At 40.5% G+C, this 25,035-nt stretch overlaps 1 protein-coding gene across 1 annotated transcript in view; it reads left to right on the top strand.

Moving 5' to 3' along the window:
• Positions 1–25,035, top strand: part of CACNA2D3 (calcium voltage-gated channel auxiliary subunit alpha2delta 3) — an 838,234-nt gene that overhangs the window by 423,901 nt on the left and 389,298 nt on the right. Inside the window, exon 9 of the mRNA XM_065935331.1 lies at positions 11,993–12,067. Within this exon, the coding sequence (XP_065791403.1) occupies positions 11,993–12,067 (75 nt within the window). The remainder of the gene's footprint in view (positions 1–11,992; positions 12,068–25,035) is intronic.

Here is a 25,035-nt window from a genome sequence, read left to right as displayed (position 1 = left end):
TTAGGAACATGCTGCCTGGGCAGGAGCACTGATTCAGGAGTCCCTCTCCAGTTATTTTTCCTCTTCTCCTCAATTCTCTGGTATGAGTCTTTTTAAAGGTCATATATATACACCCTTATTTCCCTCCAACTCTTTCCCAAAGATGATAGCCACATGAGCCTGATTCTTTTACTTGAGTACTTAGCTCGGTGCTCCTGTGTGGTGGTTACCTGTGCTTTGCTGAATCACCTCTCTCTGGGACACGGAGTGGATGCAGCAGGCAGCGGAGGCAGTGTGGTGAGGAGGACAGAGCTTGGCTTCAGAGTTGGGGCTTAGTATTGAATCCTAATTTTGCCACACACAATGGCATGTCTTGGGATGAACCACTTGAGTCTGCACCTCAACCTGCAGCTGTGGCAGGTGCAGTCTCATTGTCCACAGGGTCCATGCCAACATAACCTGAACTGGTGCACGGGAAGCCAGTGGTAGGGTATTAAAGAAGGGCTGCTATTTGAAGAGTGAGCGGCGAGGGCATGCTCCCAAGAGTACTATTGCTGTGTCTGTATGACTTCTCTGGGCCTCTGAGCAGAATGTGTCATCATGGAACCCTATTTCTGGGCAGTCTTCTGCATGGGCATGGCATCCATTCTTATTTGCCGGCCAGAGGGCATGGGTGTTGAAGTGACTCTGGGCTTGCAGAAGGGATTGCTTGATTAGTGTCCTGCCTGCTTCTGATGAGACTTGGAGCAGAAAGGCACGACAACAGGGCACCATGATTTAATAGCTTCAGATTTTAAAAAATTCTGAAATGGAAAAGAAAGAGAATAATAAATTCCATGGAACCAGAGGCTAGTCTTATTTATTCATTCAACTGTCCCTGGTGCCCAGGACAGTACCTGGCAAATAGTAGTTTAAATCCTTATTGAATGAGTTATATCAGCATTTTCTTTCCATGGAGTACCACTGCTAAGTGTCCCCATGTAAATGATGTCATTGGATCTTCACTCCAGTTCTGTATTGCTTGACATGGAGACAGAGGTACCAGGAGATGACACAGTGAAGACTCAGAAACTGCCCAGGTTCCCCACATCCTCTTTGCTGAGCAGAAATGAAGACAGTGTTGTTGAACCACTCAGCCGTCTTACTGTGAAACTGTGTGGCCTCAGGAACAGCTCTTTGAAGATTTTTTAGATGGAGCTTTGGGGTTCCAAATCAAGAAAAGTTACTTTGGTTACCAGTCTCATTGTTAATATGCAGATGTGGCCTGATCCTCACACATCCTGAAGCATTTACAGATAAGAAGCAGCTAATTTCAGACTATCTTTCTTATTAATCTTTAATTACTCATTACAGAAGTATCAGAAATTTGCATAATAAGAAGAGCTAACTAATTACATTGTGAATCCTTTATCAGTCAGGATTTATTGTTCTGTTAACAAAACCAATCGATTGAAATAATCTCTGTAAGTTCATTAAGATATACAAACAGTGTCAGCTCAATAATGAAGAGAGCGTGATTAAGATAATTAAAAGTAGACATGCCAGTTATTATAGAACAGTTAAGGAAAAAAATTATTTTTTTTACCCCAAATTGGTCCCTTTTATAAAAAAACCCATTAGAGGGCCCATTAACCCTCACTGTACATCTGTTTATTAGTTTTCTACATAAATGATCAGCTTCAAGACTATTTGCATAATTATTTTGACATCTATAAGGATTCTCTGAACTTTTTTTATTTGAAGACTCTATAGTAAAATTATGAACTCTGTTCCCTTAATGGATAAGGGGATGGATCAAATATGTTCAAATTTATTTTAAAAGCCTGAGGTCATAAAAGGAACCACTAATTAGTAGTAACTCTTAACACACTGATTGCTTTTAATGTAGGCAACATATATAAAAATTTTAAACAACTCTGTAATGTTCCCATTCCCTTTCCTTTGGCACATATTCTTCCAAATTTTTTCTGTATATATGAACACATATTTTTCCCACAAAAATCGAATCCTATTTTACAGAATATTCAGCAACTTGCTTCTATACTCATATTGTATCAAGTGTATCTGCAGAACAGAGAATCCCATCTTCTATGCTGCTGCTGCTGCTGCTAAGTCGCTTCAGTCATGTTCAACTCTGTGCGACCCCATAGATGGCAGCCCACCAGGCTTCCCTGTCCCTGAGATTCTCCAGGCAAGAACACTGGAGTGGATTGCCATTTCCTTCTCCAATGCATGAAAGTGAAAAGTGAAAGTGAAGTCGCTCAGTCGTGTCCAACTCTCCACAACCCCATGGGTGCAGCCTCTATAGTTTGCCTTAATTTTTTAACCAGTCCCCCTTTGTTCGACACTATACAGTTACTAATCTCTTTTCTACATAAGAGTGCTACAATCCATGGAATCGTGCATGTATTTTTGTAAGACTGGGTATGCTTCTGTTGAATAAACTCTGCAACTTAAATTGCTTCACTGAAGGAGGGTCTGCACAGAGTTAGGAATTATCAGAATGTCCACTAAGTAGGGTATAATATTTACATACTTAGAAACTGTATTGTCAACTTCATCTGACATAACTAAATACCAAATATTGAGTGGCTCAAACAACATTAATTTATTTTCTCCCAGTTACAGAGGCTAGAAAGTTTAAAATCAAGGTCTGGCAAGACAGTTTCTGATGAAAATTCTCTTCCTTGCTTGCACATAGCCACTTTCTGGTCTGCGCATATGGCCTTCTCTCTCTATGCTTATGCAGAAAGAAAGAGAAAGAGGGCAAGCTCTCTCATATCTCCTCTTATCAGGGCACAGTCACATCACAAGAGTGCTACCTTCCCGACCTCATCTAACTGTAATTATATATTATATATGGCCATAATAATATCTCCTACTGGTCCTATCTTCTAATACCATCACACTGTGGATTAAAGGGCTTCAACATATGAATTAAGTGGAGGACACAAACATTCAGTCCATAACAACAGTATTTTGAGGGTCCTAATCACTAGATTTATAATTGGCAAGTCTTCATTTGCATGTCCTTAAATAACCTCTTCCAACCCTAAATGTGTTTCACCAGTTTTACCTTGACAAATTGTGTGGTGATTTATTCCTCTATCTCTTTTTCCAATTTTTACAGTGGCAGAATTGCTCTAGTAGTATGTTGTATGTTTTTCCTTTGTCTGTCTAAAGTGGTCACTTGGCCGTCTAGAGGAAGACCCCGTTGCAGGATCTCATGAGTATAGGGGGCTGTGATATTTGAAACTCCATCAGGATGCCCTCCAAATCTGTTTGAGTGCATTGTTCTTGTTGACTGGATTCCATTTATAGGAAGGGACATTATCATTTCACCCTTCATTACACTGTCAATTTTCTCTTGCTTGCTGGGTAGATGTTTGAGAAGACTTTTCAGTGTTTTCAGTTCAGTTCGGTTCAGTTGATCAGTCATGTCCGACTCTTTGCAGAACTCCAGGCCTCCCTATCCATCGCCAACTCCTGGAGCTTACTCAAACTCATGTTCGTTGAGTTGGTGATGCCATCCAACCATCTCATCCTCTGTCGTCCCCTTCTCCTCCCGCCTTCAATCTTTTCCAGCATCAGGGTCTTTTCAAATGAGTCAGTTCTTTGCATCAGGTGGCCAAAGTATTGGAGTTTCAGCTTCAACATCAGTCCTTCCAGTGAATATTCAGGACTGATTTCCTTTAGGATGGACTGGTTGGATCTTCTTGCAGTCCAAGCGACTCTCAAGAGTCTTCTCCAACACCACAGTTCAAAAGCATGAATTCTTCAGTGCTCAGCTTTCTTCACAGTCCATCTTTCACATCCATACATGATTACTGGAAAAGCCATAGCCTTGACTAGACAGACCTTTGTTGGCAAGATAGTGTCTCTGTTTTTTAATATGCTGTCTAGGTTGGTCGTAGCTTTTCTTCCAAGGAGCAAGCATCTTTTAATTTCATGGCTGCAGTCACCATCTGCAGTGACTTTGGAGCCCAAGAAAATAAAGTCTGTCACTGTTTCCACTATTTCCCCATCTATTTGCCATGAAGTGATAGGACCAGATGCCAGGATCTTAGTTTTCTGAATGTTGAGCTTTAAGCCAACTTTTTCCATTCTCCTCTTTCACTTTCATCAAGAGGCTCTTTAGTTCTTCTTCGCTTTTTGCCATAAGGATGGTGTCATCTGCATAACTGAGGTTATTAATATTTCTCCCGGCAGTCTTGATTCCAGCTTGTGCTTCATCAAGCCCAGAATTTCTCATGATGTACTCTGCATATAAGTTAAATAAGCAGGGTGACAATATACAACCTTGATGTGCTCCTTTCCCTATTTGGAACCAGTCTGTTGTTCCATGTCCAGTTCTAACTGTTGCTTCCTGACCTGTATACATATTTCTCAAGAGGCAGGTCAAGTGGTCTGGTATGCCCATCTCCTGAAGAATTTGCCACAGTTTTTTGTGGTCCACACAGTCAAAGGCTTTGACGTAGTCAATAAAGCAGAAGTAGATATTTTTCTGGAACTCTCTTGCTTTTGCAATGATTCAACGGATGTTGGCAATTTGATCTCTTGTTCCTCTGCCTTTTCTAAATCCAGTTTGAACATTTGGAAGTTCACAGTTCATGTAGAACTGTTGAAGCCTGGCTTGGAGAATTTTGAGCATTAGTTTACTAACATGTGAGATGAGTGCAATTGTGCGGTAGTTTGGGCATTCTTTGGCATTGCCTTCCTTTGGGATTGGAATGAAAACTGACCTTTTCCAGTTCTGTGGCCACTGCCGAGTTTTCCAAATTTGGTGGCATATTGAGTGCAGCACTTTCACAGCATCATCTTTCAGGATTTGAAACAGCTCAACTGGAATTCTATCACCTCCACTAGCTTTGTTCGCAGTGATGCTTCCTAAGACCCTCTTGACTTCACATTCCAGGATGTGTGGCTCTAGGTTGGTGATCACACCATCGTGATTATCTGGGTCATGAAGATCTTTTTTGTACAGTTCTTCTGTGTATTCTTGCCACCTCTTCTTAATATCTTCTGCTTCTGTTAGGTCTATACCACTTCTGTCCTTTATTGTGCCCATCTTTTCATGCAACGTTCCCTTGGTATCTCTAATTTTCCTGAAGACATCTCTAGACTTTCCCTTTCTACTGTTTTCCTCTATTTCTTTGCATGATCACTGAGGAAGGCTTTCTTATCTCTCCTTGGTATTCTTTGAAACTCTGCATTGAAATGGGTTTCTCTTTCCTTTTCTCCTTTGCTTTTCACTTCTCTTTTATTTATAGCTATTTATAAGCCCTCCTCAGACAACCATTTTGCCTTTTTGCATTTCTTTTCCTTGAGGGTGGTCTTGATCCTTGTCTCCTGTACAATGTCACAAACCTCTGGGGAGAAAGTAAAAAATACAATCTCAATAATGTTGGAAGGTTTTGTACTTTATAGACTTTTTGTTCAATTCTAATTTATCCTTGCCATTTGATTTTCAGTACCATAATGGGGAAGGGAGGAAGGGAATTTAAATAGTGGAAAAGATTTTCCTTGCCCATTCCAGCCATTTTATATTTTCATGTTTGTATTACCTTCATTGCTAAGTGCATCTTATATGTTATACTGAAAATTTCTTTCCAGATCTTTCCAGAGAATAAAAATGAAAAGATAATGCTAAAACTTGTTTTAGTTTTCCTGAGCAGGATATTGCAAAATCCTTCTAAGATCAATGAACTAGATGATTAAATTATGAAAAAATTGTTGAAATATGAGAGTGATTTTGTGCAGTTGAAGTTAAAATTTAAGGTCAAACCACTGGTGCATGAAAAGAGATGTTTCTGACAAGAGAAAAGCCATAGTTTTCTGATTCACTTTGAAGTCTAACTCCAAGCCATGCATTAAATTAACAATATTATCATAAAAATGAGAGTGCTAATTCTGTTCCATGCTGAAATTTGAAAAATGATTTTACAGAAGCCTAAGCCATGCATTAAATGAACACAGTATTAACTGGGCTGATATTGTTAAATCAATTTAAATGCCTCCTATAGGCCGGTTTGTGCAGAGTTGAATAGAGAAGAGCGTCATTTGTTAGCTCAATTCAGAACTTTCTGGTGCCCTGGTTTTAATTTGCAGATTTTCTTCAGAGCTGTTTCTCCGGTGCTTTGCCTGCTATGGATTTGCTTTTTAAAGTAATCGATTCCGTATTAAAAGTATAAGGATGGTATTTTCTTTCGGCGCTCATTTGTTCTGTATTGCTAATTATGTCCAGTTGTGTTTCAGATTACACAAGAAGCTTTTGTAATGCAAAAGATCCCTGGGATGCCTTGCGTTGGTGAAAATATTGTGGGTTCATCTGCTTCATTACATAATCTCTACACATTTTCATTCTAAAAGTTATTTAATCAAAACTGCATCAATAAAGCCATAAAAGTATTTAACAGAGTTCCAGCAGTTCTGCATCACTTTCTTGCGTTGTATAATCATGCCAGGATTTTAACTCTATGCTTTTTTGGTTTTTGTTTTGTGCCACTTAGGATTCTCTAAAATGTACCGATTTACTTCCTTTGCATTTTATTGTCTGTTTTTTGAAGAGGCTAGAGATCCTCATCATATTATTTAATTTATTTTTTTTGTCTTTCTGTCAGGTTTTTTTCTTCTTTAGGCTTTGTTTCTAATCTTTTCCATCAGGAATCTTTAATTTTGCCTTTCATTTCTTTGTTCTGGTTATTTATTTATTCAGCAAATGCTGTTGAGTGCTATGAGTTAAGTACTGGAGCTGCTTTGGTAGGTAAGGAAAACAGGTTTTCTTCCCACATGAGCTTCAAGGTTTTGGGTTTGTATGTGTTGGGTATGGATGTAACCAGGAAGAAAGAAGGTGCTCGCAGTTGAGTGTAGACAGAGCAGTCTCAGAGAGGAGCAGGATAGTGGGGAGGCTGAGCGAGCAGAGAGCTGGGACATGCAGCCAGTTAGGGACTCAGTGGTGGCTTCTTGGAATAAGTGTTGATGAAGTGAACACTTTAAGACAGATAGGCATTAACCAAGGGTATGCAGTGAGGTAGGGCAGGAAAAATAGCAAACAACTGAGGAAGAAAGTGCTGTTTTCAGATTGTAATAAATCCTCTCCCACCCTCAGGAAGTGTAGACTTGGCTGGCTTGACTGAAAGGAGTTCAGTGACTGGATGTAGTGGACTGGGGGGTGAATGTGGGAAGCAGAGAGAACAGGTGAGTGGAGGTGATGCGGAAAAGAATGGTACTGGGTTGAGAGGGTCAGTCCAGATCAATCTGTGTGTTCAGCCAGGTAAAGGAACTAGCACATCCCCTGAAGACGTGGAAGAAGTCTGAGCTGCAGGGCGACATGTCCAAATGTTCCCTAAAGTCTTTTCCTTCTTCATGAGGTCTTTCCTCAGTCTCTTTTATAGGCAGCTGATCATCTTGTTCTGTTAGGCCTGAGAGATGCATTGCTTTCGTTGATCACCTCCAACTTCCAACATTAAACAGGGTTTTGAATCCCCAGTATCAGCAGAGCCCACAGTAACCTGCCCTTTGCTCTTCAATCTCTGGGCTGAAATTTACACAAGCCAGCATGTGACACGATTCTACACCAATGCTAGAGCTTCCATGAATCTTGGCTGGTGAACCCAACCCGTTTATTCTTTGTTTTTAGATTCTTCTCCCTGAAGTTCTGGCCATTCATTGAATGAAACTTGGCTTTCCTCTTTTAGATCATCATTAAAATTCCCATTGAGGATTTTGCTGTGTCCTTAAAGTGAGAGATTTGGGAGTACTTCCAGAGATTGGTAAAAAGGAAAGAAAAGGCAGATAGTGATGTATCCCTTTCTGCCAGAGTGTAGAGTTTGGTGGTTGGCCTGAAGAGAGAGTAGTGGGTTGTAGCCTAACATATAAAGAGTAACATGTGTTTCTTTTGAGTAACTCTCCCTGCCCCCTGCATTTTTTTTTTGGGTGGACCATGGGTACTTCCCTGGTAGCTCAGATGGTAAAGAATCTGCCTGTGGTGCAGGAGATTTGGGTTCGATTTCTGGGTCAGGAAAATCCCCTGGATAAGGGAATTGCAACCCATTCCAGTATTCTTGCCTGGAGAATCCCAGGGGTCACAAAGAGTCAGACATGACTGAGCAACTAACATTTACTTACTTACTACAACATCACAGATAAGTACTTTTTCTTGTGAGAAGGGAAAGCCTATATTATTGAGCATGTTCTTTTACTAATAGAGGTAAGAGGAAGTGTTTCCATGATTACTTCACAGTGATGATCATGGGCAAATTTAGCCAGTGTTTGATATCTGTGACACATGGCAAATGCTTAGTTAATATTCAGGAGGGAAACGAACAAAGGATTTCATGGCAGATACCTTCCTATGAGGGGATTTGGCAGTAGGCCACCAGCACTGTCTTGGCTCCCTGTCTGCCAAAGACCCAGGTTCTTGGGAGGGTTCAGAGTTTGGCACGGAGTAAGGCAGCGTGCAGCCGCGCAGTGTGGTGGATTCTGCCTCAGGTGTTTAGGGTCACATGTGCATGGTGGAGCAGTGCTTCTTTCCAACAAGGACGGTGTCTGTGCTCTCTGGGGAGGGCAGGGGCATGCAAGCCCTGTTTCTCAGAGTAGGTCATGGTCATTGCCCCACCTCGTTCCTGCTTAGCAAGTACCACCTCCTGTATAGTCTATCTGTCAGTCTTCTACGAAGCACACAGACAGTCACATAAATATTTTCTTTCTTTCTTGGTCTCATGCACCCACACACTTTCTTTCTCTTTCTTACGTGAAGGTTCCATGTTGACTCTTCACTGAACCATCTCATTTCATCCTCACAGTAAGTTCATGAGAGATGTTGTTAACAATCCCCATTCCCCTAATATGAACGCTGACTCTAAAAGAGCAGAGATGCTTTAGCCAAGATCACCGAGCCAGTGTGTGTCTGAGCCCAGATTTGAACCCACCCTGTTTGCCCCAGTTGCTTTAGCTCACTCTACCCTGTGTCAGTCAGAGGAGAAGAGTCAACCAGACAGGCAAAAGGAAGAAGGAAGCTGACAGCGACTGATATCTTGAGTCTGTGTGGCAGATTCTAAGTTCTTTAAAGAGTGAAAGTTCTTTGTCTGTCTTCTCACCATGTGATTAGTGGGCTGGGTGGACAATCTCAAGGGCTGCCTTGACTCTCTCTTATCCTGCTAAGAGACTTCTTCCATTTTCTGGAAACTTGCAGGAAAGACTAAAAAGTTTGGGGAGAGAGGGAGGTCGTTGAGTGCCTCCCTAGAGTTCACTCCTAGTCGTGGGAGGGAGCCAGAGCAAATGACAGAACATTACTGCTCTGGCTAATGTTTATGTGGGCTTATTCAGTGGCTCAGTGGTAAAGGATCTGCCTGTGATGTAGGAGTCACAGAAAACACAGGTTCAATCTCTGGGTTGGGAAGATCCTCTGGAGGAGGGCATAGCAACCAACTCCAGTATTCTTACCTGGAGAATCCCATGAACAGAGGAGCCTGGAGGGCTATAGTTCATGGGGTCACATAGAGTCAGACACAAATGAAACGCCTTAGTATGCACGCAGGCAATGATTATGTGCATTGTATCCTTTTCTATAAGACCATTGATGTCTAATTGTTTAAGTAGAGACGAAGGAGAACTGAAGGAAGCCATTGTATCTTAGGAGTGGAGGACCAGATCTTTATCGTAAATTGACTTGGCCATCTAACATCACTGTTTCACAGAGTAGAAATATAGGAGACATCCATAAAATGCAGAGATGGAAAGTTTTCCAAATGGAGAGCTGCTGGGAGCCTGGGAGCCGCTCCGCACACAGGGCACTCTTGTCCCCTCTGGAGGAGCGCTGGGTAGCACGGTGAGCGTGCACAGCCCATGGGGCTCTTTGGCACAGCCGCCTGGTGTGTGCTGTTCCCTCACATGGACAGCTGAGCCCAGCTCCCTCTGGTGATACAGTCCAGATTGCTCAGCATAGTTTTGTCCTGATGCAGTCAAGGGAAATTAGTTAACTGCAAGCTTGGATGATGCCACTAACAAGCAGGCGGGGGTTCAGAAGAGCAGATTCCTTCATTGTGGCCACGACTTGTACAGTGACAGTGAGCATGGTTTTGATTACCACACATGTTTTTCCTTGATGAGGGCAAGAACTTCTTGGTCTTCTTTACTTGTAAGCCCCCACTGCGGCCCCCCACATATGCAGACCTTTACATACCAAAGCAATTTCAGGTATTTTGCCTTGTTGGATCTTCACAGGGGCCTGTGGAGGGTTAACAGAAGGTGAATTAGCACGTTATACATAAGACTCTGGGATCAGAGATGTTTAGTGATTTCCCCAAGACCACACAGGTAGTGTATGACCGAGTCAGGACTTGGACCCAAGAGTTCTGACTCATGCCTCAGATTATGTAACACTAAGAAATCAATATTGTCAATGTGTTTCAGGAAAAATATACTTAAAGTTTTTAAATTTACCTGGAAAATATAGTTGAAAAGTTTTGGGCTGTAAGTTATGGAACAATGAAATGAATGAATGAAAGTTGCTTCATTATATAGACACCTCATAATCTCATGGAAAAGGCCTCAAGGAGGGCAACTGCAGTTTGGTACAGTGGTTCAACAGTGTCAACAGGGACCCACACTGGATCTATTTTCCTGCTTTGTCTTCCTTGGGCCTTGCTATCAATTTTTAACCTTGTCAACTTTTGCAACCTCATGGTTGCAAAATAGCTGCTGCAGCTCCACAGTAGCATCCCAAGAAGGAAAGAAAGTAGTGGATATAGAATTCTGAGTTTTCCTTTAATGGAAAGAAAAAAAGTTTATGGAAACTGCCCAGAAAACTTACCTCTTGTGTTTTATTGGCTAGGAACAGATTACTTGGCCACTCCCAGTTGCAAGACATGTTATGAAGTCCTGTATCCAACAGGGGGGTCCAAATACCTGTGATTGACTAAGAATAACTATGCTTCAAAAATAAAAGGAATTAAGCTTTAGGAATGGACATAGCATCACCTTAGACCAAATCAGTCAACAGAGGCCACTTCCCAGAGGAAGTAAGAGTGAGGTGGCCCAGAGGATGAATAGGTACCATTTGGGAGATGCCAAAGGAGAACTTCAGACAGGAGGCCCAGTGGTGGAAGGTATGAAGGTAAAGATGGGTCATCTCAGAGGACAGGAAGGGAATTAGGGCTGACCAGTGCTGAGTTGATGGGGAGGGCTAATAGGTGAAGATGATAGAAAGGTTAATGGGTCCAAGTGTCCAGAGCCCTGCCAAGCCCTAGGAATGTTCCTCTGCAGAGCAATGGGGAGCTCTGAATGGCATTGACAAGAGAGGGCATGGTTAAATTTGTGTTTTGAAATGTCCCAGTTTAGTTATAGTGCAGAGTACCATGCCTGATGAGAAAAATTAAAATAAGAACACTCAAATGTTCTCTTCCTTGTTTTGAGTTTTGGACAAAAACAAAGCTGTATTGTCTGGGTATTCTGGAATCAAAAATGATTCCTGGCATTGGCCTATGTGGATAGTGGTGTCACTACACATGTGTACTGCTTTGACTAATACCACAAAGCCTCCTATGGGGTACATCAAGATCTCTGCTTTCCAACCTTCTGTCCTCACTCATATGTGACTAGCACATGGGTTCCTTGGCTCCATGAAACCAAAGGCAGGAGCTAGAGTCCTGTCCACCCAAGTTTGGAACGCTCTTTAGATCTCAGCTGGACCACATGCTGTCAGTCATACCCCGGGAACCCCTGTGTTTGGAGTCACCCCTGAAGGATTATCAGTTAACTGTGCACTCTCTGGTCACTGCCATCCACCAACATGTGCTCAATAAGTTTCCCACTCAAAGAAGAAATGAATAAAGTTTGTCTTTGCACTTAAACACAGTTTTTTAAATAGGACCACCGATTGAGAAAGTCACCTAACAGAAATGAATTGAGCATGTGACCATGCTGCTTTTTTGTTTGTTTGTGTTATCTTTAAATTATTGTGTACTGTTCAAATGCTTAATTGTTTACTCTTGACTGTTTCTTCCCTTTGCAGTATAATGAGGAGCTTCACTATGTGGAACCTTGCCTGAATGGAACGTTGGTACAAGCCGACAGGACAAACAAAGAGGTAAGGCCTGCTGCTGGGCAGGTGCCTGGCACACCCACCTCTCTCACAGTGATCACTTACTATAATTCTGTCCTAGTTTTTAGAAACTCATCAAATGTACCACCCTTTCACTGAGGGCCTTGGAACCCAAGTGTATGGAACATTTATGAAGAGACCTAAATAAAATCATGGCAGTGAAATATATTGAGTTTAGATGCTCACTGGTTATGAAACATTCACATTGATTTTCTTTTTCTTTTGCTCTAAGCACACCCTGTGTTGTACTTTTCACCGGTATTGACACCATTGAAAGCATACAGCTCTTGATGAGATTTCAAAGAAAATTGAAAAACCCACTTGCTGTATCTCTTCTTGCACTTAGTAAAAGTGATTAAGTAACTGTTGGGAAATATTGGGGTTCAGTTCAGTTCAGTTCAGTCACTCAGTCGTTTCCAACCCTGTGACCCCATGGACTGCAGCACACCAGGCCTCTCTATCCATCACCAACCCCCGGAGTTTGCCCAAACTCATGTCCATTGAGTTAGTGATGCCATCCAAACATCTCATCATCTGTCGTCCCCTTCTCTTCCCGCCTTCAATCTTTCCCAGCATCAGGGTCTTTTCAAATGAGTCAGCTCCTCACATCAGGTGGCCAAAGTATTGGAGTTTCAGCTTCAACATCAGTCCTTCCAATGAACACCCAGGACTGATCTCCTTTAGGATGGACTGGTTGGATCTCCTTGCAGTCCAAGGGACTCTCAAGAGTCTTCTCCAACACCACAGTTCAAAAGTATCAATTCTTGGGCGCTCAGCTTTCTTTAGAGTCCAACTCTCACATCCATACATGACTACTGGAAAAACCATAGATCTTGACTAGATGGACCTTTATTGGCAAAGTGATGTCTCTGCTTTTTAATATGCTGTCTAGGTTGGTCCTAACTTTCCTTCCAAGGAGTAAGCGTCTTTTAATTTCATGGCTGCAATTACCATCTGCAGTGATTTTGGAGCCCAAGAAAATAAAGTCAGCCACTGTTTCCACTTTTTCCGCATCTATTTGCCATGAAGTGATGGGACTGCATGTCATGATCTTAGTTTTTTGAATATTGAGCTTTAAGCTAACTTTTTCACTCTCCTCTTTCACTTTCATCAAGAGGCTCTTTAAGTCTTACTCACTTTCTGTCATGAGGGTGGTGTCATCTGCATATATGTGGTTATTGATATTTCTCCCGGCAATCTCGATTCCAACTTGTGCTTTATCCAGCCCGGCATCTCTCACAATGTATTCTGCATATAAGTTAAATAAGCCGGGTGACAATATACAGCCTTGACGTACTCCTTTTCCTATTTGCAACCAGTTTGTTTTTCCTTGTCCAGTTCTAACTGTTGCTTCCTAATATTGGGGTAACTTCCTGGATAAACAGATCACCAGCCCAGGCTGGTGCTCGGGCCTGGTGCACTGGGAAGACCCAGAGGGATAGGATGGAGAGGGAGGTGGGAGGTGGGGATCGGGATGGGGAACAGGTGTAAATCCATGGCTGATTCATATCAATGTATGACAAAAACCACTACAATATTGTAAAGTAAGGATGGAGAGGGAAGTGGGAGGTGGGGATCGGGATGGGGAACAGATGTAAATCCACGGCTGATTCATATCAATGTATGACAAAAACCACTACAATATTGTAAAGTAATTAGCCTCCAACTAATAAAAATAAATGGGAAAAAAATAAAATAAAACAAATACAGAAAAAAAAAAGGTAAACTTTAATACAAGGATAGGGAGTATGTTACTCGTGACTGTATCCTTAATGCTCTGTGCATTGCCTGCTCCATAAATATATTGCCTGAAACAAAATAAAGGTATGTTAATGGAATAAAAGTTTCTTTTACAATTGGAGCATTCCTGGAAAATTTTCAGGATACATTTCTATAAAATTCTGTTTTCCGTCGGCCACCTTTAAATATGTCAGTGCCACTGTCACAGCCATCACCAGTAACCTCTAGAGGGCCAGGTGACAATGTAGGTTGAAAGTGTAGCTGTGGCTGCAACAATATCATACCTCCTGGGACTCAACACTGCCATCACTCACTTTATTTAGTTGTACCTGCCATGTGGTGACAATAAACTAATGCTCCTCCCCTAGAGAGTAGGCGTGGCTTAGGCGATGGCCAGGGTAGCCCTCTGTGACGTTCTGTGCGTGTGCTGTAGGAAGAACCGCTGGCCCAGCTGGGGAGCGAGTGCTATTGGTGCTATGCTAGATGCAGGGAGTCGAAGTGTGGGCATCTCTGAGGGAGTGAGCATAGAGGATCGGGAGAAATTCATTACAACTGGAACACAAAGGGAGAAGGAGAAGTTATACCAGAGTTACTACCCAACCTTCAGTCTGAGGGAGAAGTACACTATAATAAGTTTGCTTTTAGGAGAGAGAAGCAAGTACCTTGTAGTTCAAAGAACAAGTGTATCCAGGGACTGTTTGTTTATGGTTATTTTTTAGGGTAAGATAGGAAAAAATAAACTTACAGCCAAATTTCTCTAGAGATTTTCTCTTTTGTTGGCATTGCCTGGGTCTAGAGTTTACCACCTTGCCAATTTTGTAGCATTGGCATATCTTCCAGAGTCTTAAGAAGGTGTCCAGTGATGGTGCTTGCAACAATAAATAGAAAAGACGCTTAAAATGCTTCCTTCAGGTGTATTCCTAGATGTACACAGGCAGTGTGATATTTGGAGATATGAAGTCTTATGAGTGAAAAAATTATTAGAGAATGTGAGAAAAGAACTTCATTTAAAATTGCTTTTGAACTTTTGAATGTTGACATTTGAAGTAGTTTTTATTAAAATTAACCCAGGCTTTTGATTCAGCCAGTATAGAGTAGCTGTATTTTAATCTGATCCCTCCCCTTAAAACAGAAAAACTGCGAATATAACACCACCAGTGAGTATAGGAAGACATGCAAGGCAGAAAAAAAGTGAGCTGCCTAGACTTAAAGACTTGGAGGCAAGTTCCCTTGGTTTTTTATTGATTCCCAGGTATCCCAAATAGAGTGCTCCAGAAGTTTCCTGCCTGTGCCAAAAACAGTTACAGACAAAAATCACACAAACAGTAGCCAGTATTAACAAGAATCTGATGTTGAAATTTAAATTAAAAAAATAATTTTTAAAAAATTGAAATATTTCAAAAGCAGTTAGGAATTTTCTTGAAATAAATGCAAACAATATAAAATCTCAACAAAGAAATCTAAATGATAAAAAAGAGCCAAATGGAAATTATGTAACTGAAGAATACAGTCACCAAAATAAAAAGCTCACTGGATCAGCTCAATTGGAGATGACAGAAGACAGAATCAGTAAACTTCAGGACAAATCAATATAAATTATCCAGCCTGTGCAACAGAGAGAAAATAGATTGGAATGAAATGACAAGAGTCTAAGGGACGTGTGAGACAGCAGAGGGCTAGCATTTATGTCATAAACGTCTCAGGAGATGAGAGAGTGGGACTAGATAGATATTTTAAAACATATTGGCTGAAAACTTCCCCAAATTAGTGTGTGTTCAAGAGGCTGAGCAAATTACAAATTGGATGAATCCAAGTAAATTCATGGGAAGACAGTATAATTAAATATAGTGTGTGTGTGTGTGTGTGAAGTCACCTCAGTTTAGTTCAGTTCATCTGCTCAGTTGTGTCTAACTCTCTGAGACCCCATAGACTGTAGCACACCAGGCTTCCCTGTCCACACCAGTTCCTGGAGCTTATTCAAACTCATGTCCATCGCATAGATGATGCCATCCAACCATCTCATCCTCTGTCGTCTCCTTCTCCTCCCACCTTCAATCTTTCTCAGCATCAGGATTTTTCCAATGAGTTGGTTCTTCGCATCAGGTGGTGAACGTATTGGAGTTTCAGCTTCAACATCAGTCCTTCCAATGAATATTCAGGACTGATTTCCATGTATTTAATTAATTGTTAATTAAAGTATATCAAACATATAGTTAAGATCCATTCCTTCACAAGAGTTATTTACATTTTGATAAGTAGCTCTTCAAGCCTAAAGAGATTCATGACACTCGGAAATGAGTGTATAACAGTATAAATTTCACAGACAGATATTGGGAGAAAATAAGGAGATAGCTCTACTTCCTCAATTGTTACCATTTTGCCTGCTGCCTACTTACAATACCCATTCCTCTCATCAGGTGGCCAAAGTCTCAGCTTCAGCATCAGTCCTTCCAGTGAATGTTCAGGACTGATTTCTTTTAGGATGAACTGGTTGGATCTCCTTGTAATCCAAGTGACTCTCAAGAGTCTTTTCCAACACCACAGTTCAAAAGCATCAGTTCTTTAGCGCTCAGTTTTCTTTATGGTCCAACTCTCACATCCATACATGACTACCGAAAAAATCATAGTCTTAACTAGACGGACCTTTGTTGGCAAAGTAATGTCTCTGCTTCTTAATATGCTGTCTAGGTTGATCATAACTTTTCTTCCAAGGAACAATTTTAATTTCATGACTGCAGTCACCATCTGCAGTGATTTTGGAGCCCAAGAAAATAAAGTCTCTCACTGTTTCCATTGTTTCCCCATCTATTTGCCATGAAGTGATGGGACTGGATGCCATAATCTTAGTTTTCTGAATGTTGAGTTTCAAGCCAACTTTTTCAGTCTCCTCTTTCACTTTCATTAAGAGGCTCGTTAGTTCTTCGCTTTTTGCCATAAGGGTGGTGTCATCTGCATATCTGAGGTTATTGATATTTCTCCCAACAGTCTTGATTCCAGCTTGTGCTTCATCGAGCCCAGAATTTCTCATGATGTACTCTGCATATAAGTTAAATAAGAAGGGTGACAATATACAGCCTTGATGTACTCCTTTCCCGATTTGGAACCAGTCTGTTGTTCCATGTTCAGTTCTAACTGTTGCTTCCTGATCTGTATACAGATTTCTCAGGAGGCAGGTCAGGTGGTCTGGTATTCCCATCTCTTTCAGAATTTTCCACAGTTTGTTGTGATACACACAGTCCAAGGCTTTGGCATAGTTAATAAAGTGGCAGTAGATGTTTTCCTCTCAAGTTGCCTCAGTCATGTCTAACTCTTTGTGACCCCGTGGACTATAGCCCACCAGGCTCCACTGTCCATGGAATTTTTCAGGCAAGAATACTGAAGGGTATTTCCATTTCTTTCTCCAGGAGATCTTCCCCACCCAGGGATCCTACATAAGGGAAAAAAAGTGAAATCTGCCAGAGAGAAAGGACATATTATTTAAATTACCAATTTGAATAACAGCAGATTTTTCATATGAAATCATGGAGATTGGAGGAAATTGCCATAGCGTTTTTCAAATAGTGAAAGAAGTGCACCGTCCACCAGTATTCTATATTCAGTGAAAAAATTGTTCATTAATGGAGGAATAAAGACATGTTCGGAAAACTATGAGAATTTTCTTACCAGCAAACCTGCCATTAGAGAATAATTAGAGAATTTCTCCAAGCAGATAGGAAATAACAGAAAAAAAGCTTGAAACTTCAGAAAGGAAAGAATATTGAATTGGTTAAATATAGGAGTAAGTATAATGTAGTATCTTAATTCTCAGGAGATTTCTAAAAAAAATTTTATTGAAATTCCCAGGTGGCTCTGTGGTGAAGAATCCACCTACCAACCAGGAGATGTGGGTTCGATCCTTGAGTTGGGAAGATCCCCTGTTGAAGGAAATGGCCAGTATTCTTGCCTGGGAGATCCCATGGACAAAGAATTCTGGTGGGCCACAGTCTGTGGGGTCACAAAAGAGTTAGACATGACTTAGCAACTAAACAACAACGATCATTGATTTACAATGTTGTTTTAATTTTTGCTGTACAGCAAAGTGACTTAGTTTTTTATGTATACACACACACACACACACACACACACACACATATATATGTATGCATATAAATGTATATAAACTTTTCCACTATAGTGTACTCACAGGATTTTGAATTATGGTTCCCTGTGCTATACAGTAGGACTTTGCTGTTTATCCATCCTATATATAGTAGTTTACATCTACTAATCCCACGCTCCCAATCCTTCCCTCCCTCATCCCCCGCTCCTTGGATAACTATGGATCTGTTCTCTATGTCTGTAAGCCTGTTTTTCTTTTGTAAATAAGTTCATTTGTATTGTATCATAGATTTCACATGTAAGTGATATCGTGTGGCATTTGTCTTTGTCTTTCTTTTCTAAAATTTATTTATTTATTTATGGCTGCACTGGGTCTTTGTCGTTTTCTCTAGTTGCGGCGGGGGGGCTACTCTCTGTTGTGGTGTGTGAGCTTCGCGTTGTGGTGTGTGAGCTTCCCGTTTTGGTGGGTTCTCTTGTTGCTGAGCACGGTCTCAGTAGTTGCCCTGTGGCATGTGAGATCTTCCTGGACCAGGGATCAAAACCTATGTCCCCTGCCTCAGCAGGCAGATTCTTAACCACTGGACCATCAGGAGAGTCCCTTGTCTTTCTCTTTCTGACTTACTTTGCTTAGTATGATGATCTCCAGGTCCATCCATGTTGCTGTAAATGCCGTTACTTCATTCTTTTTAATGGTTGAGTAATACTCAGTTTTGTGTGTGTGTGTATCACGTCTCCTTCATCCATTCATCTGTCAGTGGACGTTTAGGTTGTTTTCCTGTCTTGGCTATTGTAAACAGTCTCGCTACAAACATAGGGGTGCGTGTATCTCTTCAAATTATATTTGTCTGGGTATATGTCCAGGGGTAGGATTGCTGGATCGTATGGCAACTCAGTTTTTAGTTTTTGAGAAACTTGCATACTGTTATTTACAGTGGCTGCCCCAGTTTACATTCCCACGAGCGATGTAACAGGTTTCCCTTTCTCCACACCTTCCAAGATTCTCAAATCATATTTGATAGTTGAAACAAGAATTATAACTTCATCTGATGTGGTGCCCAATATCTGTTCAGGAAATTCTTAAGTTATATTTGAAAGTGTGGAAGGTAAAGGAACCTAGTTAGAAATAAGATTTCTACATTTCACTGGAAGTAGTAAATGCTGATATCAATAGAATGTGATAAATTGCATATTTATATTATAGTACCTAGAGCAACCATTGTGAAAACAATAAAATGAAGAATACTTAAAAAGTAATTAAAAATAAATAAATAAATAGCATTTTCAGGGGGAAAGAAACCTGATGTGAATATTGGCCTGTCAAATTTCTCATGCTTTGGTGAAATTCAGAAGATGATGTTATAATCTTAACATATGCTTTGCACAAATATTGTTATGTTGTATTTTGTATTGCAAAAACGAGCTGCTTCTTTTAGGAAAATCAAAAGGCTTATATTTACATATCAAAATGCTAATAGTTATTTTTCTTAAAAAAAAGTAGCCGACAAAAATGTAAGAAAAGAGAATTAGAGATGAGAAATTCGGAAGAAATGAGCAGGTAAAAAAGATAAAAAGGAAGACTTAATCTCTAACATATCACTAATTATTTTAAACATGAATGGTCTAGGCATACCAATTAAAAGATAGAGATTGGCCAAGTAAGATCTAAAAACAATATGAGCCAATCATATGCTTACTACAAGAAATTTGCTTCTAATACAGTGACAAATGTATGTTAAAAGTAAAATGATGGGAAAAGATGCACTAGGCAAGCTTTAAAAGAAATAGAAGTGGCTGTATTAATATCAAGTAAAGTCATCTTCAGAGCAAAGAAAAATACTGGAGACAAAGAGGGGCAGTATCTAATGATGAGTGTCAATCCACCAGGAAGAAACAACAATTTTAAGTATGTTTGGACCAAACTATGGAGTTTCAAAACACATGAAGCAAAAATTAAGAGTTGAGAGTAGAAATAGAAAAACATGCAGTTATAATTGAGAACTTGTACACTTCACATTTGTGAATTGCTAGACCATTAAACTGAAAATCAGCAGGGATATGGAGGAACTGAGCAACACCATCAATCACTAAAATCTAGCTACCATTCGTTGCATACTTTACCCAACAACAGTCCAATGTATAGTCTTTCAAGTACGCATTGAACATTAGTGAGGATAAAAGAGATCCTGGGAATTCCTTTTGTCCATTTTGTCCTTTGTAGAAGGAAATGGCAACCTACTCCACTATTCTTGCCTGGAGAATCCTGTGGACAGAGGACCTTGGCGGACTACAGTCTATAGGGTAACAAAGAGTCGAACACAACTGAAGTGACTTAGAACGCACTGCTAGCAGTTAAGACTCTGGGCTTCTGGGACTTTCTTGGCAATTCAGGGGTTAAGACTCTATGCTTCCAATGCAGGGGGTGTGGGTTCAACCCCTGTCAGGGAACTAAGATCTTACATGCAATGGGGCATGACCAAAACTCAAAAGGTAAAAGACTGTGCTTCCAGTGCCGGGGGCCCGGGTTCGATCTCTGGTTGGGGAACTAGGATCCCACATGTCACACAGTCAAAAAAAGTAAAAGAAATGATAGACCTTGGGTCATAATACAAACCTCAGCAATTGTAAAAGAGTTAAAATGATGCAGAGTATTTTTATGATTAACGGAATCAAATTAGAAATCATTAGCATAAAGACATCAGGAAAATCTCTATAAACATTTCTAAATTAAACAATATACTGCTGAATAATTCATGGGTCACAGAACATCTTGGAGGCAATTTTAAAAATATAAAGCTGAATAAAAATGAAAAGACAATGTATCAAAATGTGTGGGCCAAAACTATAACAGCATCCAGAGGGAAATTTATAGCACTGAATTCTTACATTAAGGAGGAATGCCTCACACTAATAATTTAACTTTTACCGAAAGAAACTAGAAATAGGAGAGCAAAATAAACCCAAAGCAAACAGAAGTAAAGAAATATTCTGCCAAGAGACCCAGGTTTGATCTCTGGGATGGGACAATAACCTGGAGAAGGAAATGGCAACCCACTCCAATATTCTTACCTGAAAAGTCCCATGGACAGAGGAGCCCAGCGGGCTACAATCCATGGGGTCGCAAAAGAGTCTGACACAACTGAGTGACTAAACAGCAACAGAAATCAGTTACAGGCATACTTCATTTTATTTTGCTTCAATTTGTTGCACTTTGTAATAATATTGCAGGTTTAGCATCCCTGCATCAAGAAAGTCTGTTGGCCCTGTTTTTACAATAGTTATGGTGATTTGTGATCAGTGATTTTTGATGTTAGTGATCTGATTGTTTTGTGACACTACGAACTGGACCCACTTAAGATGGCGAACTTGGTCAGTAAATGTTTCGTGAAAGTCACTCAGTTTTGTCTGACTCTTTGCGACCCCATGAACTATACAGGCCGCAGAATTTTCCAGGCCAGAATACTGGAGTGCGTAGCCTTTCCCTTCTCCAGGAGATCTTCCCAACCCAGGGATCAAACCAAGGTCTCCCACGTTGCAGGAAGATTCTTTACCAGCTGAGCCACAAGCGAAGCCCAAATGTTTTGTGGTTTAGTGCAGTTCCAGCAAAGTTTTTGTAGACATAGACAAGGAGATTCTAAGGTTTGCACAGAAAGGCCCTATAATAATAAACAGTCTTGAAAAGGAAGGAAGGAAGAGTCATCCCCACTGTCCCCAGTGCCTCCCCCGTGTGTCTTCTGCGGACTTTGATTCTGCAAGGTCAGGGGTTCATTCTGGATCCATAATTCCATCTCCAGTGGGTGGAACAGCCCAACCAGCAGCCTAGTCTGGGTGTCTATAGCTGTGGGAAGGAGGCAGGCCTGTGCTGGACAGATCTACTTGGTTTTCCAGAATGAAAAGACTGGGCAACTAGGTCAGTACCTATGAGGTTGATGCTCAGCAGAAGTATTAATGAATGAATGAATGGATAAATGAAGGAATGAATAGATAAGCTACCTGGGAGAGGGTTCTCACTGAATAAGTTTTCTTTCATTTCAATAGAAAATCCACAAACGTTGAAACCAAAAGCATGAAATGCATTACATTTGAATATAATCAAAACATTCTGAACTTGATTGTGAATGAAATTATCTGATTCCAGGGTTGACATTCCTTACTACTCTGTCTAGTTCAGTCCAATCCCCTGAATGGCAACTTTGATGCCATTTTCTCTTTTTCTTTTTGAAAATAGGGATGGGGATTATGGCCTGTATAAACTGTGTATAACTGGCATTGTGCATACACATTGATGCTAGCCTTCCATCCTGTTAGTTCAATAATTCTAACTAAAATGTGTCAGATTCTTTGGAATATTTCATTCTTCACTCAGAAACTCCATTTACCTCCTAAGATGTTCTCATGACAGTGAAATAACAGATTCTTTCTTACCTTTTCATCTTATGACTATTTCCCTGATGGCCACCGAAATGCTACTTGCAGTTAATGAAAGGACTTCTACAAAGTGACATCTGGGATTATTATGTCATGTACCTTTAGTTCAATGACAGCTAACTCTGATTTCCAAATATTTAGATGACCTCCTAAAAAAGTAAAAACTGGGTAATTTTAATTAAAGCAGTATTTGATCAAATTCACTTTAGAAATTTAAAAGAGGAATGAGAGCATCTTGATGTCTTGAAATAAAAGAAAATGTTAGAGCAAAAAACACTGGCCTTGGACAGACTGAATAGTCCTGTTTCACAGATTTCCTGTGATTTTGCTTGACATGGCCCATGACACATCATTCCTGAACAAGTGATCTTGAGGTTCTATTAAGCTTTTGTCTTTTAAAGGCATTGTTTACTGTCTAGAGAGAATTTTCTTTTGCTGCTTTATGTACCAAAGAACTGAAATATTTTTTCTTTAAGGAAAGAGAAACCATGACAAATTGGGTGAGCCTGGAGTTTAAATATAGCATTCAAATGAGTAAATTCTTGTCCTGATCTACTTCAGACCTTCTGAACCATTCATCAGACCTTAAAATGAACCTCCTGTGGTCTCTCTCTGGGATGGGAAGGAAGATTAGTGATATGGTTTTTCTCTGGTTTTATAATGAAGATGTTCTGAAATCCACTGAATTTCATGGCTCTGTTTAAGATGCATTTCTATTTATTTCTAAATCAGCTGATCTTAGAAACCCATGTCACTCTCATCTTTCTCCCAAGTTTTGATCTTTTCCCATGAGATCAGGAGACACTGAACTTTTGTGAATTAACAAAAATACACATCAGAGTTGCTGGATTTTCCCTAGTGTTGTTTCTGCCAGCCTGAACTTTGTCTAAAGAGGTATCCTGGATTCTGAAACTTCCCACTTCTTGTGGCTTTTTGGGCATCCAGTGGGCAAGTGGGTATCTGTTGTACAAATTTATCAATGTTATGGGAGTGAGGTGTATGTTATGAACTAACTGTGCAAAGTAACTCTGCTGCCCAAACACCAAGGGAGAGAAAATTGCAGAGTAAACACACACTAAGCCAGTTTTATTCAATTCAGAGTTAATAAAAGGTAGTAAGAGTTGCATTGCTTTAAAAATGTCACATTACATTAAAAATCCAGAGAAAATTTCAGAATAATTTAAATGGAAGCAAACATTTTTAGATCTAGTATAACTTAACACAGTGCAGCTCTAAACAAGAATAAGGTGGGTTTATGTATTTTGCCACGAAAGACAGTGGTCTAGTCTATAGTTAGGTGAACTACAAGCATGATGTTGAAGAGCAGATCTCTAGAACTTATCTTGAAATATTGAACTGTTGGTTCCCTCCTTATTGTCTTCCATCCTGTGCCTCTCACTTATCTATCCGTTTTCTTCTCTTGCTATTATGACATTTCCCCCCACCCCTGTTCTCCATCATCTCCTTCTCTCCCTCCCTCCTTCCTTTTCTCTTTCTTTCCAGTTCTAGTCATATTAAAACCTCTATAGCCTAGAAGTCAGTGTGAGCCCTCTAAAACCTTGCATATGTTCTGTTTTCCGTGTCTGGAACATACAGATTTTTTTCCCTTCCTATTCTCCCGCATCTCTTGTGCCCAGTTAACTTTTTCACCCTCTGGCCTCAGATAAAGTAACCGTGCCCTTTGTGGCTTCCCCATGAGGCCATGTGGTGATCTGGCTTCTCTCTTCCCTTCCCAGTGGCCAGAGTCTTCTTGATGATGTTGTATTTGCCACTGTTTCTATTGCATCCAGCATAGGGCCAGGCCATCCATAAAGAGCACTGAATAGAGGAAGCACTTGATTTATCAGATCAAGTCCGTCTCCTGATCAAAGCCCTTCCCAAGACTTCCTATTCCACCTAAAATGAAACCTAACCTCCTTTATAGTGAGTGCAATGCCTGCTGACCACCATGTGCTCTTTCTTCATCCACTTGGGGCATGGGGTAGATTTCTTTGTCATCACACTCTACACCAGGCCCATCACCACCTCAGTAGGGTCTCAGCACCAGCTCCTCCTCCTAGAAGAAGTAGAAGTGTTCATTTTTGGTTAGATCTTAGTCCAGAGGTCACCTTCTCTGACCCCTCCTCCATGTGACCCTACTCTGACTCATGTGAGCCCTTGTGACAGATGTTCCTTTCTTTTTATTTACTTGTTCATTTGTCTGTCATTCACTACCTGAAAGACCACTCTGTGGACACATACTCTGTATTTCATTACTGCTGAGTCTGTTACAAGGAGCCCTTGGCCAAGTGCTCAGATATTACTGACTAAACAGGTGAATGAATGGAGAAAGGAGTATTCATTTTCTCATCCTGCTATAGTTTAAAATGAAGTCTTAGGTCTTGAGAGTAAAAGAAAAAGCTAGAGGTAGGCAAACTGGCAGCTGAAAAATGGAAGATGATAGCCTGATTTTGTAAGGAAAAAAGGCCAAGGCTGGTTTAGATGAAAACAGCTCAGAGTGTATAAGCAACAGCTTGGAGTGTCTAGGATTTTGATAAAAGTTAGAGCAATTTAATTATATCCACCAGAGTTACTGTTTAGCATGACAGTGTTGAGTTGTTGGGGTGAATTGAAGTTCAGATCAAGAGTCTCTGTTTTGGAGAGAGAAGTAGTATTAGAGGTAAAAATGCCTAATTGTTAAGAACCGAATG

The sequence above is a fragment of the Muntiacus reevesi genome, chromosome 4, assembly GCF_963930625.1.
Source record: "Muntiacus reevesi chromosome 4, mMunRee1.1, whole genome shotgun sequence".
Classification (NCBI taxonomy): domain Eukaryota; kingdom Metazoa; phylum Chordata; class Mammalia; order Artiodactyla; family Cervidae; genus Muntiacus; species Muntiacus reevesi.
This window is presented reverse-complemented; position numbering and strand designations above follow the sequence as displayed.